Raw genomic sequence first — 16,208 nt, 5'->3', positions numbered from 1 at the left:
TTTACTCTTCTGGTCTTCAGCATTCACATTTTTGCTAGTGTATTTTTTTTCTTGTTTATTGTTTTGTAGATTTAGTCTTATAAAATCTATAGTAGCACTTTTGTGAGGTTTTTTTATTGTTGTTTTTGTTTATTTTGGGGGAGGGGAGAAGTTTGGGTGGCATGCCTTTTTAAAATCACAAGTACCAATAGGAGATTTGTTTATTTTAAAAAATTACTTAATGTGTATGGGTGTTTTGGCTGTATGTATCTGCGTACTGTATTTGTGCCTGGTGCCCATGGAGGTCAGAAGAAAGCTCTGAATCCTTGGACTTGGAATGGCATGTGGTTGTGAGCTGCAGTGTGAACCCCTGAGCCATCTCTCCAGCCCAAGGTGTTATTTCTTAAAATTAATTCTTGTTCTAGAAATGTACCTAATGGTGTAGATTTGTTGTATTCTAAATAGTTGGCTGTTGAACCATTTAGGTTTTTTTTTTTTTTTTGGCTAAGAAAAAATAAGGTTTTTTTTGTTTTGTTTTGTTGTTTATGTAAAATAGGTTTTTTAGTGTTGATATAAAGCTTAAAGAACTATGTATAGAACACAACACTAGACTGAGAATTCATTTCCCATAAGCTAATTCCCTCTGACCTCAATATTTACATAGCAAAATTAGTGGTTAAGCAGTTTCTCTAACTTTTAAGATTCAGGCTGCTTCTAGCCCATTGTATGTCATCTGAAAGCTTGTTCACTTACAGTGCTTATTTTATGACTTTGAAGTTGTGATTCTCAAATTTGAATTTGTAACTGAACTTCCTTGAATGGTTTATTAAAGCACAGCCTACTCAGTGTCACTCAAAAAAAAAAAGAAAAAAACAAAAAAACTTCGTGTCTGTGTATCTGTACTGGGCATTGGATCTAGGGCCTTATATAACCTAGGCAAGCCCTTGCCAGAGAGATATCCCTAGTGATTTTTATTTTTAGATAGGATCTCAATAAACGTGCCTAGGCTAACCTTGAACTTACTCTAGCTAGGCAGTTTCCTAAATATCTGTCTTAGTGTGCTTGGCTATTTGCAGTTTCTGACTCTGCATGTTTAAGGGTGAACTCTTAAGTTTAATTTCTCTTAGATTCCAAGGGACAGTTGAGACTAGTAGACTAGAGAGCACACTTTGAAATAGATGGTTCGTGGTTAGAGTGTAAGCCCAGTGATAGAGCATACTCAAAGCTGAATTCCTTTCTAACTTTGTGTGAATGTGTGCACTCAGGAACATTTATATATATACAGTAAACAAATGAGACAGTGCGAATAGATAATTATTTCCTTGGTCTTTAGCTCCTTATTGTATATATTACAATTATTTTCACATTTCCTTGTACATTCATCAAATTGGCTTAGTTTTTGAGAACTGTTTTATCTTGGGAATTCTTTATTAAGAGCATGAGCATCCTTCATTATACTCTTGTAATTTGATAGTTTAGAAACGATTTTCGGTTTGGCATGATGGTACACTATCTACAATCAAGCCCTTAGAAGTTAGATTGTAGGATTACCTTAAACTTGTGGTTTAAGACTGCTTCAGTAATAGTAATATGAATAAAATTAAAGAAAGAAACCCTTTGATATATCCACCCCTTGAGGTTTTTTTGACATATGGTATGAGATAAAGTTCTAAGCTTGTTTGCACATGTTGATTGTTGGCACTAGTTAAATCTTTGCACAACTTATTTTTAAGGTTTTATTTTTAATTATCACACATATCAGTGTGTGGATATATGTACAAGCTCCCACAGAGGCCAGAAGAGGGCACCAGATACTCTGGAGCTGGCATTAGAGGCATTGTGAGCCACCTGACAACCGTGTTGGGAATAGACTTAGGTCCTCTGTAAGAGCAATGCAGGTGTTTAACTGCTGAGCCATCTTCCAGTCCTGGCACAGATTTAAATGCCATCTTCATTACAGCTGCAATTTAATCGGTCTGTTTCTGACCTCCAATAAATTATTAGCTAACCTTTATAAATTATATAAATTGATAGATAATTACTTTTTCCTTTTGCTTTTGTTAAAGAGGGCAAGCCTGAGAAGTTTTCATTTGGTCTTCTGGATTCTCCTTTTCGTGTTGGAGTTCCATTCAATATTCCTCTGGAGTTACAGGATGAATTTGGTCACCCTACCCAACTATTATCTGATATTCAGCCAGTTCTTGAAGCAAGGTAATTGAATGGTTTATTTGTATTTGTGTTTTTTTATTTGCTAAGTATTTATTCTTTTGTGTGTAGATATAAGGTTAGTGTTGCTATTAATGTTTTAAATGTTCTTAGTGAATGTTATGATTTCTGGGTACTCGGCCCAAAGCCTCTGTCGTCCTCTGTGACTACAATGTCATGCACAAGTTACCTCAGAGAAATGTATTAATAAATTTACTGTTGAAATCATTGGCTCTTACTCCATTTTTTTAAATTTTTATTTATTTATTTATTTATTTTTTTAATAAGTGTGGTGTGCTATCCAATGGCAATTCTGTTAGTTGCTTTTGTTTGCTTAGGAGTGATAGCTGAGGCGTGGAGGATAGTTCAGCCAATAAAATACCTGCTTTGCAATCTCAAGGACCAGAGTTCCATTCCCAAGACCCTGGTAATTGAGCTTGTATTTGAACGTGGAAGGCATTGTTTCTTCTTTTTGAAATAGTCTTGATATATTGTGCTGGCTAATCTGTAACTCACTATGTAGACCAAGCTGGTTTTGAACTTGGGGCCAATCCTCCTGCATCTGCCTCCTGAGTATTAGGATTACAGATGTTTACTACCAGGCCTAGATGATTAGTCCTTTACTTTTATAATTGTTACTCTCTTTCTTTGTCCATCTTCATATGTGAAGTTCCTTTATTCTCTCTGTATTCAATGTTCAGGAGAGAGAATTGCACCCAAATCCTATTTCCCAGTCCAGAAAACAAAGATAGTTGTAAAATAAAAGCTCTGTTGAATAAATGTTAAGCCATCATGGGATCACAGGCAGCCTGCTAAGGAAATTGGCAAAACCAATACATCTTACGTTTTGGAGTGTTGTATTGTTTTTTAGTAGCTGAGTGGATACAAATCATTAAATTTTGTTTTTCAAATGATTTTATTGAAAATGGTGGATTAGACATAGCCATAACTTTAATAGTTCTGTGCTTGTTTAAAACAAAACATTAGGTGTGGAACTCCAGGAAGAGCTGACTACTGTGGGAAGGCATTGAAGTACACAGAGCAAGAGAAATCTAGAGATAATGAACAAAGAAATAAATGACCCTAAGATAGGGAGGTAGACAGCAGTGGGAAGGACAGAGTCCCCTCAGTGGACCTTTGAGCAGAGGTGAAGCAGAGTGCTTTGACAAGCTCCATAGGCACATACCCAGCACTCTGTAACACATATGTCAAAAGGCCAGTGACCTGCACAATAAGCAGACACAGAGAAAGGGCACATACACTTAGCTTGGTAATCAATTCTGTGGAGGAAAATCATCTTAAGAGTGGTCTTAATACCAGACTTTAGGGAACAGTTGGAAGCCTTTGTATTTTATATCTTCTACCAATGGTTTGCTCTCTGCTGTAAGCACATGTCCCACAAGGATCAGTATGGGACCAAGGAATCTGAATGTGAATTGGATGCAAACTTGGGAGAAGAGGTCTCTATGTGGTGAGCAGTGTAGTCCTTTTCATCTTGGGCCATGTAGTTTCCTCAGAGAATGATTTTTGCTCATTTTCCTTACAGTGGCTAATACTGTCTATGGTTCCTGACTAGTCAAGGAACAGGACTGGCATGGGAATGGAGGGTGAAAAGCTATCAGTATCTACATGCTTGCTTGCTTGCTTTATCCCTTTTATTCTTTTTAGTGTGTTTACTCTGTCAGCTTTTCTTCTGCCTCTAGTTCAATGCTCTCTCCTTTTAGTCTGTTCTAAAGTAACCTTTAAGGTATCTGCTAGTATTAGAGAGTGTAGTTCTAGGAATCTAAAGATAGATTTATTTATTTATTACTTATGCAGTATTCTGTCTGCGTGTATACCTGTATGCCAGAAGAGGGCACACCAGATTTCATTATAGATGGTTGTGAGCCACCATGTGGTTGATGGGAATTAAACTCAGGACCTCTGGAAAAGTAGCCGGTGCTCTTAACCTCTGAGCCATCTCTCCAGCCTCAATTTTTTAAAAAAGATTATATATTTATTTATTATTTATCTAGGATCTAAATATCTACCTACTTCTCTCCCCCCCCCCACTTCCCTTTCCTGTCTGTCTTTCCTCTCTTTTGCCCCCAATTCTAAAAGTCTGCTGGTATTATCAGCTTTTGCATGTATCTTTGACACATTTGATGTCCAGCTTTTTTTCACAGCTGTTTTAGTATTCAGCTTTGTTGTAACTATGAATTCGTTTCCCACTTGGCCTGAGTTTTGGCCTGAGTTTTGTTGTCTTTCTACCTTCTTACATACTACCTTATTTTTTTTTTTAATTTATTTTTATTTTTTTGGTGGTTACGTTAGTAGTAAAAATTCTCATTTCATATTACGGGGATTTTAAGAGCCAGCAAAAGCGGTAATATGTCATCTTGCTGAGAGCTATTTTGTATTTCGCTTTACATCGTTAATGTTGATTTTGTTAAATATGTCACAGGGTGCCATTGTTTTAGACTAGTCTTCTGCACCAACAGACTAGGGGAAAGTCCAAAAAGAGCCACCCATGCTAAAGAATTCTAGTAACCAAGGTGAAACTAAGTTGTTCTGAACTTCTGACAAATCAGGATTAGATAATAGACAAATGTCCCAAACAGCACATTCAGTTGGCATATTATTGAAATACTTTATGTCTTAACTTATAAACTGCAGAGGTAATTTGAAATAAATGGATGTTTACTAATTAATTTTTCTTCTGTCTTCATGTTCTTACTTTACAAGGCAAGTAACTTTTTTTTTTTAAGATTTCATCTTATTTTTTATCTGTGTGGATACATTTGCACATGAGTGCAGATACTTGAGGACATTGGAGAGTTCAGATCCCTTTTGAGCAAGATGTGGTGGTTGTGGCCTGGCCCAGCATGGGTGCTGCAGCTGAAGCCTGGCCCAGTATAGAGAGTTCCATGCGCTTCACTGACGAGTCATCTCGCTGTCCCAAAGAGTAAATTTAAATGATTAGTGTGGACCAGATGGTTCAGTGGATGATGATACTTGGCCGCCAAACCTGAGGTTTTAGTCACTGGGACCTATGCGGTAGAAGGAGATAACCTCTGACCTTCTCACGCACATCACGGTATTCATGTACTGTGAACTACAAGCGTGCACACATATTACACACACTAAATAAGTAAGTGTTAAATTGTCAATATGCTCTTAGTTCTTCCTCCTCCCCCTATCTCTTTCTTTGTGTAGAACCTCAATGTTTTGTTCATTAGAATACTTACTTTGTAGGGAGGCTAAGTTGAAGTAGAATTTATTCTTTATTTCATCTTCTTTAAATTAAATTAAAATTTTTATTAGATGAATTAATCATGGTAGCAGCATATTTGCAAATTTATTTGTAGATGCTGCAAGGGAATTTAAAAATAATCTGTTTTTTCCAGTGGTCTGTCCTTACATTATGAAGAAATAACCAGAGGCCCAAATTGTGTAATTCAAGGTGTCGTAGCTAAAGGTCCGGTTAACTCTTGTCAAGGCAAGGTAAGCATTATACATAATGTTACAATATTTATTACTTGGTTCCTGTTATGGCAAATTGAAATTTAATGGTAAATGATCTGGCTTTGTTTTCCTCTTTTTAGTATTTTGTAAATAAGATTTAGTAATTCTGAGTTGTTAAAAATTCATCAGTGCTGTGTTACCTGACTTGCCAGTTAGATCTGTGTAGTGTAGAAATTTGGCACTTTTGTTTCTGTAGTCATTTCAATATTTCAATTTTTTTTTTTTTTTAGCTGTCTTCATCTTCATTCAGAAGCGTTTATTCAACTTTCCTCATAGTATTTTACTTTTTCCTCCTTCTTACATTTTTCTTAGAACAGAAACCACAATTCCAAATCAGTGAAACTTTATCTGACTATCTTAACATGTTTTGATAATAAAAGGAAGTATTCGTTAGGATTATATTTTGTTAAGAAAGATATATTTTCCTATCAATATTCTGTTAAATAGAGCTTGCTAGGGTTTGGGTCTATGTTAGAGTGCTTGGAAGGCACTGGGTTTAACCTTCCAACACCAGCCCAAAGGAAGGAAAGAAGCGTGAGTTTCTTCAGGTGTTGCAGGTAGAGCAGCCCTGATCTGGAATGTATTGAATGTTCACCTGATGCCATGGATAGAGCATTCAATACCTGACCTCTCTTGATAGATGTCAGTCAGAATGAACATACTGAAATACTATTTATTTGGTTTTTTTTAATTACCTTAAGGTATTGTATTTAAGGTGAAAATTAGATGAATTTTGTGTTTCGACTTCATTTTCTAAGTATCTGCTTTGTTTATGCAGATATTCTAAAATTCAAATTACTTCTAGTTGAAAATATTTTATATATATTATTATATATATTATATATTATATTATTTATATATATATATATATATATATTATTTTGTATTGGGAGGTGATATTATGCCTGTATGTACATCTATGCACACCTCAGGCATTGTGGTACCTGAGGAGGCCAGAAGAATGCATCTCTGACATTTCTAGGAAATGCAGTCTCACACCAGACTTCCTGTTCCTCTGACTCTTCGAATCTTTAAGCCCCCCTTTTCTTGATGTTCCCTGAGCCTTGGGTGCAGGAATTGTGAACTTGATATATCTGTTGTGGCTGGGAACCACAGGATCGCATTTTGATTGGTTGTGGTTTTCTGTAATGGTCTCTCTCTGATGCAAAGAAATACTTCTTTGATGAAAGGGATGAGGGGCTACACTTAGCTGTGGGTATAAGGATGCATATTTAGAGTGTTGTTAGGAATTATGCTGCTTAAATAATGTAGTGATTGTGGGTTCTCCAAGATCCATGACCTTACTAGCTCTGAATAGTTGGCTAGGTTTCCAATACCAGGCATGATTTCTCTTGTCGAGTAAGCTTTAAGTCCAGTTAGAAACCTGTTGGTTACCAGCAAGAGGTGCATGCTGCTGTTGCTCCTTTAAGGAACATTGTGCCATGATGGGCAAGATAGCTGGGTAGGACTGTTGTTTGCTTTCCTCCCTCAGAAGCTTGCATAATATCTTCTGATACCATAAAACTAGTCCTCAAGGGAGGAAACTTTCAGTAAGTGCATTGTGTCTTCATCATTTACCTTGAATCTCTGTGATGCAACTAAGGACAATAGCAACAGCCTATATGTTTTAGAAGTCTCTTGGACTCCCCTGACCAACAGCTTGAGAGGAGGAGTCTCATGCCTGGCATTGAGGGTTTTATTAGTCTGTGGCTCTTGGGGGAGACCTTGTTATCCTGGATATGAACAATTTATTAAACTATGTATGTATATTTATACACATAGATTTACATGTGTTATATGTAATTTTAGGTAAATAGGTAATAATGTAAGACCTTTTAATTTTTGACATTTAAAGATTTGGAATTAGGAGTCTTAGATGAGAGAAAATGTGATAGTTGTCTTTCTGGGTCTGAGTTACTATACTCAATGTAATCTTTTTTCATTATATTCATTACTTGCAAAGTTCATTCTTTCATTTTTCTTTATATCTGAATTGTGTTCCATAGTGTGTGTGTGTATGTGTGTGTATGTATATATATATATACACACACACATACACACACACAATCCATCATTTGAAGGACATTTGGGCTTGTTTCTGTTTCCTAGCTATTGTAAATAAAATAGCAATGACTATGACTGAGTATCTGTGGAGTATGATGTTGAGCCCTTTGAGCATATAGCAAGGATGCTATACCTGGGCCATATGGAAGATTTATTTTTAGCTTGTTGAGGGTTTTCCATACTGATTTTCAGGGTGGATTGACAGCTTGCAAACCCAACAGTGAATGAAGGTTCTCTTTTCTCCACATCCCTTACAGCATTTGCTGCTGTAGCTTGTTCCATTGATCTTGCCATTGTGACTGGAATAAGATGAAATCTTACTTGTTTTGATTTGCAATTCCCTAATTGCTAGGGGTGATCCACCTTTTCTAAGAAATATTATTTTTAGTTTTTTAATAAAATTTATTTTTTCTTTTAAGAGTTCTGTTTAGTTTCTTGCTCAACTTTTAAATGGATCTTTTACTTAAATCTCGTTAGTTAACATTTCTGTTCAGAGTTCAGTTCCTTTTTTCCTACTCCTTTCTTGTTTCACTTAAAAATATTTTTAGTTATAACTATGACCTACATTTATGTATGCATACCACGTGGGTGCCTGGTGACTGTGGAGTCCAGAAGAGCTAATTGGATCCCCTGGACTAGAGTTACGGGTGATTGTAGCCGTGGGTTCTGGGAACTGAACTTGGGTCTCTTTGCAAGAGTGGCAAATGCCCTTGGCTACTGAGCTGTCTTTCTGCCCCTCTTTTACATTTAAAAAGCACACCCTCATTCTGATAACTGCCTGAGGGTCACTGTCCAAGTTTAAGGAAAGGTTTTTCTTCTGGGATTCTTAAATATTTGTAATAATTTTACTGACTAAAATTATGAGTATATTTATGTAATGATGAGGAAGTAAAAACTGAAAGAATTGAAATGGTAAGCTACTTATTTAAAACTGAGGTGTAATTTTTGCTGTTTTTTTTTTTTCCAACAGAATTTTAATCTAAAGGTTATTCTTCCGGGTTTAAAAGAAGACTCGCAGATTTTGAAAATTAGATTGCTACCTGGTAATATTATTTTGAAAAATATTTGTAATAGTTACTTTTTAAACATTCTTAGATTACAATAGTGGTGATTGGCCAGGATGTAGGATGTTGAAGCTGCAGTTTAATTATGTATATGGGAAAGTATGTACACATGAATGATACTGTTTCTACAGTTTGATGTTTGAGTAAGATTGTTAATAGCTCCAAGTTTTTACTTCTTAAAAAACAGGGTAGGACCAAGATAAAGGGAAAAAATGAGACAGTGTAGACCAGGCTGGCCTTAGAGACTGCTTAGGTAGCCAAGGATGAGGCCTCAACCTCCCAAGTGATGGATTACGGGCATGTACCATCAGACCTGGTTTATGTGGGGTTGGGATTAAATTTAGGGCTGCATTCTAGGCAAGTACTCTTATCAACTGAGCTACACCCTCAGCTTCAGTGTGAATCTTAAAAACTACCAACCACAAAAAAAAAAAAATTCTAAATTGCAAAATGTAACACAATCTTGGGGGAAATTTGCAAGTACTAATTGTGTCTTGGGAAATATTTTTTAGAGATACACTTATTAGATTTAGGTTAAAACTGGGTCTCCTGTATCAATTTTTTATTGGTATAACTTTCATGTCTTAAAAATTAAAGGTCCTGGTAAGGCTGCTCCCCCTTCAGGGGGAGGTGATCAAAGAGCAGGCCAATCAGTTCATGTCAGAGACAGTCCCTGTTCCCATTACTTTGGAACCCACTTGGACACTGAACTGCCATGGGTTCTAAGAGAGTGCAGCTACTCCTGATAAGACCTGATGGACTAGGATCAGAAGGAAGGGGAGGAAGACCTCCCTTATCAGTGGACTTGGGGAGGGGCACGCTTGGAGAAGAGGGAGGGATGGTGGGATGCTTTTTCAAACAACTGAGAAACTTACCTACTCTCATGGGGCTGTAGCAACTAAATGAGTTAATATGGGTAGTCCTTCCCCGCATGGCTTTGCAGTTGTTGAACTGAGAGCACAGTACTAAAATACATGAGCTTTCTTTAACACTGTCCTGTGCAAAATGAGACCTGCTAGTATTTGTGAAACACTTTAAGATTTTGCTTATAAGTGTTTTTTACACTTGATCCTAGACAAAAAGGCCTAGGGACAGTTTGCATGTAAGTTTAGCTATGATGCTTAGCAGTCCATTGTCTACAAGTGATAAAAATGCAGTTCATACTAGATGCTAGCAGGAGGAACCAATAGCGTATTTGCATTTACAAATTGAACTTCTTAGAGGTTCATACATTGATTGATTGATCAAGAAGTGAAAATTGGCACTAGTGGGGAAAAATGTTCATTGATAGTAATAAATATGTAGGTTTTTAGAAGGAAGCTAAGCCATATGGAATTGACTTGTAGAAATCTTATGACTTAGGTACATTTTTGGTGTTATGCAAATAGCATAGTGTTGTGATAGAAGCGAAGAAATTTCATCATAAACCAGGTCTTAAGCTTGACTTTGCCACTAACTGACCTCGGGCCCTGTGCATCTCTTTGTATTAAGTATTTTCTTTTTGTAGTCTCTTGATCAAATATTTTCTGATGTTTGTGGATGCTTCTATTCCTCTAAAATGGAGGTATAGAACCTTGTGTTGTATGTAATGAGCATAGTCGTGCTTGCTTAAAACATGGCATGGTAGTTGGCACATTTTAAATATTTGTATTAATCAATAGTATAAAGTAAAGTAAATGTGTCTAGTAACTTTGTATACTTTTGTCAGTATTTAGCATTAATTGAATTTTAAAGTATTAGGAATGTGGAGCGTATAGTCAATATACTGTACAAGTATAGGCCCATTTTATTAGTCTTACAGGAAATACATGATATAGCTGCCTTATGATCTCAAAGGGTGAGCAGTATACTTAATCTGCTTATATAATTACATAGCCACCAGTAGTTTGTTTGGGGGAACATAGTTTTATTACATAGCCCATACTAGTCTCCAACTCACTGATGCTAGAATTGTGCAATTACAGAGTTGCATCCTGCTTTCTTGAACTGTGTTATGATGCCTGAAAACAGCATGTTATTGCTTATGCTGGAAACATCAGTCATTGTACAAAGTTAAATATTATAAATAAACTGTATTTTTATAAATTTGTTTTGCTTCTTGAATGTTTTTCCTCTGAAGTATTTTAAGGTTTTTTGGGACTATTTAGGTAATATTTCAGTTGAGTTACTTAGTGTATTACAGCTTATGTAAAACTAACCCTAGATATCTGACATTTAACTATGCTATTGAGACTATTCCATCACATACACAAATTACATTTAGAAGAGAGAATTTATTAAGTTCTCTATTCTTTTTTCTTTCTTGCATCATTTATAACTGTTAAGTACAAAAAAATTCAATTTATTGATTCTGCTGAATATGTATTTTATTACATAATTTCCTGATAGGTCCCCCTCGTCAACTAAAAGTGAAACCTGACTCAGAAATTCTAGTTATAGAGAATGGAACAGCTTTCCCATTTCAGGTGGAAGTTGTGGATGAGTCAGACAACATAACCACACAACCAAAACTGATTGTTCATTGTAAGGTAAGCTTATTGTGACATACAGCTGTGGATAATTAGGTTTTGTTTTGATTTTTATGTTAGTAAACAGCAGTGACTTTTTGCTGCTTTAAGGTTAAACCTTAAATAGTAAGTTTTTGCATTGTTTTTTGTTTTTGAATTTTGAAAGATAATTTAATAAAACCAAAGGAAGTAAATCTGACTTTGTTTTTTGTTTGGTTTTGTTTGTTTGTTTGTGTTTGTTTGTTTGTTTGGAAATCAAATCTTCATGATTAGTCCATATAAAAATTCTTAAGACCTTTCCTTGTCAAAAGGTTTTTAATAGCCCAAGCCATTAAAGACACTAGCTCTTCCTAGTTTTGGTTCTTTCTTTGATTTCTTTTTCTTTTTCCTTTACTGTATTGGAAACTGAATTTAAGGGCTTGTTCATACTAATCAGATGCTCTACCATTAAGCTGTATCCTCAGCCCTGTTTTGATTTTTTTGTTTTGAGACAGGATTTGAAAGTTGTTCAAGCTGGCCTTGTAGCCCAAGAAGGCTTAAATTTATGATTCTTTCTACTGCCTTAGTTAGTCTCTTTAGTATTTGGGATTAAAGGCCTTCACTACCACGCCCAGCTCTAGAGTTTGGTAGGTTTGTGGGTGAAAGTTTTCTCCCTTCTCTTTATTTCCCCCCATATATATATGTATATATGTATCTCTTTGTGTATGTCTGCTTTCATGTGTTGGAATGCATATGGCAGAATAATTTCAGGGGCATTTCCTGTCTCTGACTTCTACCTTGCTTTTGGAACACTATGATTGGAGAGGTGCATGCACCACTAAAACCAGCTTTTTACGTGGTTTCTGGGGATTCGAATCCTGGTCCTTCTGCTTGCATGGAAATACTTTATCAGCTACTGAGCCATCTTCCTCCCTCCCCTAACTGTAGAGAAAGTGTTTCATTTATAAATAGAATGATAAAACTGTCTTTAAGAATTTTCAGTGAGTGAATAAACAAAGGTGGGGTAAGGTCTACTACAAAAGCAACTCAAAGTGAAAAAGAGGGCTAAAGAGATGACAGTAACATTTGTAACTCAGCTCCATCTTTTTTAAATAAAAAAGAATAATGTTTGAGGAAGTTAGCTTTTCTAAAAGGATACATTTTATGTAAGATAGAAAAATCAATTTTTATTAAATTCTAGCATTTTGAGTTGTATTTAGAACTTTCCAGTATAGAGCCAGAAATACTAGCTGTGGTAAATTATTCAAGAATTTGAACAGTGACTGAGTAGTTTCATGGATCTTCCACCCTCTGTCTAGTTTCTAGGTGCTCCAAGCCTACCAGTCTACACTGTGGATTGCAGTAGCTCTGGAACCAGCATCCTAACAGGATCAGCAATTCAAGTTCAGAACATTAAGAAAGACCAGACACTGACCGCCAGGATTGAGATACCTGTAAGCTACTGCTCTCATTGGTATCACACCAAGTTGTTAAGGCCTTTAACAGCTGTGGAGTATTTTATGCAAAGTTGTTTGATGCTAAAATGTGCAATGTTGGTGTTTCTCTTAAGTACAATGTGAAATATAACAGTATTTTAACATTTTATATCACATGCTAGTAATCTTGATCATCTGTTACAATGTTTATAACTAGTAGTGATTATATTTTTCTCTTTTAAAGGTATATTTTAAAATTAGGGGTGGTGTGTATGTGTGCCCGTGTGTGTGAGCGTGCATGTGCTTGCATTCACGTGTGTATCCTCAGAAGCATTGGATCCCTTGAAGCTAAAGTGACAGGCAGCTGTGAGCCACCAGGTTTATGTAGTAGGAACTGAACCCAGGTGTATCTACAAAAGCAGTATGTGCCTGTGATAACCTTAAAATATTTAAGATGCTTTTTTTTTTTTTCCCCCCCGAGACAGGGTTTTTTTTGTTATAGAGCCCTGACTGTGCTGGACTATTTGTAGGTCAGGCTGGCCTTGAACTCCCAGAGATCTGCCTGCCTCCACCTCCTGAGTGCTGGGATTAAAGGCATGTACCACCACACTCAGCTCTAGGATGTATTTTCTTTATGCAGTAATGTTAAGTAAGTACTTGTGTGTTTGTGTGCATGCTCGTGCATGCACATACCTTGCAAACTGTCAAGTAGAGGACTTTCTGTTATGTGGGGATGTGGAGGATATGGCCTTTGAGGCCAATGGGGCTTAATTATACAGCAGCATCAGAATACCAGGAATTCAGTTAAGTAAAGACAAATGGCAGGTTATATCTGCTTTTATGCGGCAGACCTTGAGAGTAAGGGGTCAAGTAAATTTGTATGCCTTTAAAATAAGTTGCTTGATATTTTATAATGAGGAAGTTATACATAACTTTGCTGTTGAAGGTGTTATGGTTTATTAAAGAAGTAATGGAATAATAGTTTAATGTTCTATGCCTGTAAGCAACTTCTATATGATGGATCTGTACAACTGTAGTGTATTAATAATCAGTATAAATTTCTCAGTATATTGATAAGCTCAGTTTTTGTGGCATCTAAAACCCTTCTGGATATAAACAAGTTTGTTCATTTATCCCTGTGTGCTATTAATAGAAAAAAAATATAACATTTCTATAGAATTTAATAATAAAAAGTAATATTTTCTGTGGCAGCAACTTGTCTCCAATTTTATGGAAGCATCATGGTTTCTTTATTAATTGATGGCAATTGTGACTTAACTTAAATTTTGTGAATTTATAATAGTTTTAAATTAAAAAACAAAGAAGGCATCTTTGTTAGTAGTTTTCAGAATGTACCCATTGCCATTTATGCCTGATGGTGTAAAATACATATTATTAAAAGTACATTTTTTCTGTTTGTTTTAAAGGCAGGGTCTCCTGTATATTCCAGGCTGACCTTGAACTTACTGTGTAGCTGAGATGGCTTGAACTCCTGACCTCCTGCCTACACCTCCCAAGTTCTAAGATTACAGGTGGGTGCCACCACATCTGCCTCATAAATGACAAAACCTACAATGTAACTGTGATCTTCCCTGATATTGAAACTAAATTGTTAGACAGTGCCATGGGTCCGCTGTGAAAGAAAAGAAAAGGATTACATAGGTCACTTGTTGTGTTTATGTTTTCTCTTCTAGAGTTGTAAAGATGTGTTACCAGTGGAAAAGACTATCAAGTTACTTCCCAGTAGCCACGTTGCTCGTCTACAGATATTTAGTGTAGAGGGACAAAAAGCAATCCAGATCAAACATCAGGATGAGGTTAATTGGATAGCAGGCGATATAATGCGCAATCTAATTTTTCAAATGTATGATGAAGGAGAAAGAGAAATCAATATCACACCATCCTTGGCAGAAAAGATTAAAGTAAGTATTCTTTAAAAATTGTTTACTTGTAAAAACTTGATTGTGTTTGTAAAATTGAAATTTTGTGGATATCCTTAAGAAATTGTTTATCAAAGAAAAACACTGTTATTAGGTTGGTGCTAAAGAAATTGTGGTTTTGGATTGTGATTGTTAAATCATTATTAGACTCAAACACATTTTTACTGATTAAGATTGGAACAACTGGGCTGGAGAGATGGATCAGCGGTTAAGAGCGCTGTCTGCTCTTCCAAAGGTCATGAGTTCAATTCCCGGCAACCACATGTGGCTCACAACCATCTATAATATGAACTGATTCCCTCTTCTGGCAGATGTAAATGCAGACAGAACACTCATATATATAAAATAAATAAATCTTAAAAAAAAAAGATTGGGACAACTATAATCAATATGTTTTTACCGATGAGAAATAAGCGTTTGTGTTCCTATAAAATAAAGGTAGAAATTTAGTGAACTTGTAGAAAGTATGATTCAGAAATATTTGCAGCAAAAACAAAGACACTGTTTATGATATAATCATTACTGTTTATTCTATGATATATTTGTGATTATAAAGTGACTTTCTAGTTCGGTGTGGTGGTCTTTAATCCCAGGACTTGGGAGACAGAAGGGCTGGGGCTCTGATTTTAAGGCCACCCTGGTATATATAGAGTGTTCTAGGATAATCAAGGCTGCATAGACTCTGTCTCAAGAAAATACATTAAAAGAAGAAAAAGAACCTGGAGAGATGGCTCCAGGGGATAAAGAGCACTGGCTGTTCTTCCAAGGGTCATGAGTTCAATTCCCGGCTTATAACCATCTATGATGAAATCTGGTATACTCCTGTCCTGCTGGCACACATGCAGGCAGAATACTATATAAATAATAAATGAATCTTTAAAAAAAAAAAAAGAAAAAATATCCTTTGTGTTTCTTCGGCTTGGGGTGGTGATAAATTGTAATTAGCTGTAAGCTTCTTCAGTATATAGTTGGGGTGTAGTGGCAGTCCTGTAATGCTGGCAGCTGGGAAGCGGAAGGTCATGAGTTCATCCCCATCCTAAGCAACATGAGTTTGGTGGCAGCTAGTTCTCTCTGGACCCCTGTTCCAAAAGATCAGGGGAGTAGAGAAGGGGAGAGGGAAAGAAGGAGAGAAAGGCAGGATGGGAGGGAAAGAGGGAGAGGAGAGGCGGAGGGAGGGAGAGAGAAGAAGAGGGAAGAGAGCAAAGAGAGGTTAGAGGGAAGGGGAAGGGAGGTGTGAGAGGGAGAGAGAATCTTTGGAAAGCAAGTGGGTATGGCTATGGAAAGGCTTTAAGTACGCCTCTGAGCTTTGTGCTGTGTGAATCCCTCCTAGGTCAACTGGACGCCTGAGGTCAACAAGGAACATTTGCTGCAAGGCCTGCTTCCTGATGTCCAAGTACCAACCTCTGTGAAAGATGGACGCTACTGCCAGGTGTCTTTCCAAGATGACCATGTGTCTCTGGAAAGCGCCTTTACAGTAAGGTTGGTGAACTTGGTGTAATTTGGCATATTTTCAGACTTAGCATACCATAA

The 16,208-nt window shown here is 36.4% G+C and overlaps 1 protein-coding gene across 1 annotated transcript in view; it reads left to right on the top strand.

Moving 5' to 3' along the window:
- Positions 1-16,208, top strand: part of Smchd1 (structural maintenance of chromosomes flexible hinge domain containing 1) — a 112,957-nt gene that overhangs the window by 51,344 nt on the left and 45,405 nt on the right. The window contains exons 20-26 of the mRNA XM_055610118.1: positions 2,046-2,190; positions 5,571-5,667; positions 8,723-8,795; positions 11,205-11,344; positions 12,622-12,756; positions 14,433-14,660; positions 16,009-16,157. Of these exons, the coding sequence (XP_055466093.1) occupies positions 2,046-2,190; positions 5,571-5,667; positions 8,723-8,795; positions 11,205-11,344; positions 12,622-12,756; positions 14,433-14,660; positions 16,009-16,157 (967 nt within the window). The remainder of the gene's footprint in view (positions 1-2,045; positions 2,191-5,570; positions 5,668-8,722; positions 8,796-11,204; positions 11,345-12,621; positions 12,757-14,432; positions 14,661-16,008; positions 16,158-16,208) is intronic.

This window comes from Psammomys obesus, unplaced genomic scaffold (genome assembly GCF_907164565.1).
Source record: "Psammomys obesus unplaced genomic scaffold, mPsaObe1.curated_primary_1811, whole genome shotgun sequence".
NCBI lineage: Eukaryota > Metazoa > Chordata > Mammalia > Rodentia > Muridae > Psammomys > Psammomys obesus.
Note: the sequence above shows the minus strand (reverse complement) of the source record. Positions and strands in the feature narration are given on the sequence as shown.